This window comes from Acyrthosiphon pisum, chromosome A2, assembly GCF_005508785.2.
Source record: "Acyrthosiphon pisum isolate AL4f chromosome A2, pea_aphid_22Mar2018_4r6ur, whole genome shotgun sequence".
Classification (NCBI taxonomy): domain Eukaryota; kingdom Metazoa; phylum Arthropoda; class Insecta; order Hemiptera; family Aphididae; genus Acyrthosiphon; species Acyrthosiphon pisum.
In genome coordinates, this window is record NC_042495.1 from 22,209,859 (window position 1) to 22,213,124 (window position 3,266).

The following is a 3,266-nucleotide window of genomic DNA, read 5'->3' on the forward strand; positions in this document are numbered from 1 at the left end:
TACATACTCAATTAATAAAAGAATAATTTAACCCATAAGAATCTATTATATTATCTTACTTTATTTCTACATATCTATTATAAAACAAAAAACACAAAAAAAACACTATTATTCAAACAATTTAATTACATACTCAATTAGGAAAGGATACTTTAATCATAAGAATCCGTTATATTACTCTATCTTCACATATCCATTATAAAAATAAAAAAAAAAAACAAAAATAAAATCAAAAACACAAAAAAAGCATTAGTATCAAAATAATTTAATCAATTACATATTCAAAAATTATTTAACCATAAGAATCTAGTACATCCACTCACTTTATAAAAAAAACAACAAACAAAAAACACTAATATTAAAATAATCTAATCAATTAAATATTCAATTTATCTGATCGACTACATTATCTCATATATTCATTTACAAATAGCAAAAACAGTAGAAATCTGACAACACAAATAAACTAATTTAATTAAGTCTAGCCACTAAGGGAACAAATAACACAATAAAAGCAACCATCAAGTTGCAACACGTCACTAAGGCATACTTACATTAAATTTATAATCATCATAAAATACCTAAAATAAAATTATAGAAACCATCAGAATTCAACATAGTATTATTCTATATTACAATAAATCCACAACCAATACAATTACAAACCGAAACCAACAAAAAATTTCATAATCACACACTTGACAGTATATAAAAAACTAATTTATCAAAAAAAAAAAAACCTAAAATTACATCTTTCAAAAAGCAGAACATAACAACACAAATAAAGACCATACCTATATAGACCTAACATACAGAAACAACATACAACTGACCTACCCTAACCCCCGACCTCTGACCACCCATATACTCGAAATAATATTACTAACAGATGGAACAACAACAAGGAGCATTTAGATAAAAATGTATAATCTCGAACCCAACAGCTATTATATGAATATATCAGAACATAATTCACAAAAATTATCAAAATACACCCCTACTCTAAATATCAATATTCAAATCAATACAAACAACATGGAACACCAAAAAGAAACGAGAACAAACTCTCTGCAGTCGATCGAGACAATCCATAGAAATTACAACGCGCAAACATCATGGCCGGATACACAAGCAATTTTTTCAAACACTGGTACAATTCGACAATAATTGAAGACTATTTAACCACACTGACAAATGAAAATCCAACATCATACTTCTTCAGTGTAGATTTCTTTAAGAAATATCACACAGAAGGATTAAATGGAATATACAGATGGATTAAAAAACCCATCATGAATATGGACAATCTATTATTTCCAGTCAACGTGGGAAATCATTGGATCTTGGTTGCTGTGTTCATTAACAGCAAAACGGTGGTGTGCTACGACGGGAAGCACAGGGACCACCAAAATACTCTAACAACTATCAAACAATTTCTAACAGATTGGGAAGTACACTCAGGCCTCCAACCGTCGGCATGGGCTACAATTCATGGTGTCACACCGACACAATTCAACAACAACGACTGTGGACCATGGATTTTAGCCATAGCCAAATGCATAGTACTCACAAAACCAATCTGTTTCACAGAAGAGGACATACCACAATTACGAATACAGCAACACCAAGAGACAATGGCAAACCTGATACAATCCACCACCCATCCGCTCATAACGACACCACTCAACCAATCGTCCAACAAAAATACACCTACAACTTCAACCATGACCGAACAAACAATCACCACCACAACAATAAACACAACGCCTACCACAATCACCACCACAACAATAAACACAACGCCTACCACAACCACCACCACAGATAAGCCAACCAGCGAAACCACGCACACAACCACAACCATAATACCAGCATCAACGACACCACACCCAACACCCTCAACGCAACACACCACAAAGAAAATCAAAATCAGGCCAGAAAACTGGATAAGTAGAAGTAAAAAGACACGTAGGCGGCGTGCGCTCTATAGACTCTTACACCAAGATACAAAATCAAACTTAACACAGCAACTCAGCACAACACCACTCAGCCCATCATTCGACGAAAATCCATTTATAACTCCAATCATTACCGAACAAGCAATCACCACCACAACAATAGACAGAACACGGGACACAACGACCTTCACAACAACAGACACCAAGCAAGAAACACCCACCACAACCACCACCACAGATGAGCCGACTAGCCAGACCCCGCCCACAACTACAAACATGACACCAGCATCAACGACGCCACACCCAACACCATCAACACAATACGCCACAAAGAAGGACAAAATTAGGCCAGAAAACTGGGTAAGTAGAAGTAAAAAAACACGTATGAGGCGTGCGCGTTATAAACTATTACATGGCCACTAATATATTTACCAAAACACACCAATCAAAAAATCCCAACACATACCATTCAATCAACAATTCCTCTTATAACGAAACCCATAGCACACAAAAGCAAAACTCCCAATTTCAAAAAAATAAATAATTCACGACATTAAACACACAACTCATAATCATTACACACAATTCTGATCCATGCCAAACCAACATTAAGTTATACCCTTCTCCACACAACCAACATCACCACCAACACAAATATTCATCCACATAGCAACCCATATGTAAAACATATATATATATATATAACTCCACAATACAATCACATATAGCAAACACATAATATGCATACTCTTCACCCCCCACAACATAATAAAACATTTTAATCGTACAAACACATATATCATATAATTAAACCATATTATTCAAAACTCTTTGCATTGTATACAGATAAGAATTATATATTATATTAACCATGAAATTGTAAATACACCGTGAGGGCACGGTGAAAAAGAACATCCGTGCAATTTGTAATAGATGAATATTATGTTATGAATTTGAATAAACTTAAAAAAGAATGTACCAAGTAGGTTCATATTTGAGGGTAAAGCACAAACGCAACTAAAACACATTACGCAATACTAAAAAAACATTAGGCAATTAACATTCCATAACCGTTACACAATAATCTTTCTGAGACGTCCATACATCAAAAAGATGCCCATATATGGACAAAAATAAATAATAAGATAAGAAAACATTACGCAACACCATCACTCTATTACGCAACCAAAATTCCTCCGTACCAGAAGCTGCCTACAATACTCACACCAACGCATGCGCACAAATACAAAATTAATCTAAATGCCAAAATCTTGCCAAAATCCATACCAGAAAATTACAATAGCATAC

General features: G+C 34.0%; 1 protein-coding gene across 1 annotated transcript; it reads left to right on the top strand.

Annotated features, from left to right (window-relative positions):
• The first annotated feature begins 109 nt into the window (after positions 1–109).
• Positions 110–3,216, top strand: LOC107885314 (mucin-2-like). The gene has a single exon (XM_016808932.2). It carries the CDS (start codon positions 1,116–1,118, stop codon positions 2,379–2,381), a length of 1,266 nt encoding a protein of 421 aa, XP_016664421.1. The 5' UTR covers positions 110–1,115; the 3' UTR covers positions 2,382–3,216.
• The last annotated feature ends 50 nt before the right edge of the window (positions 3,217–3,266 follow it).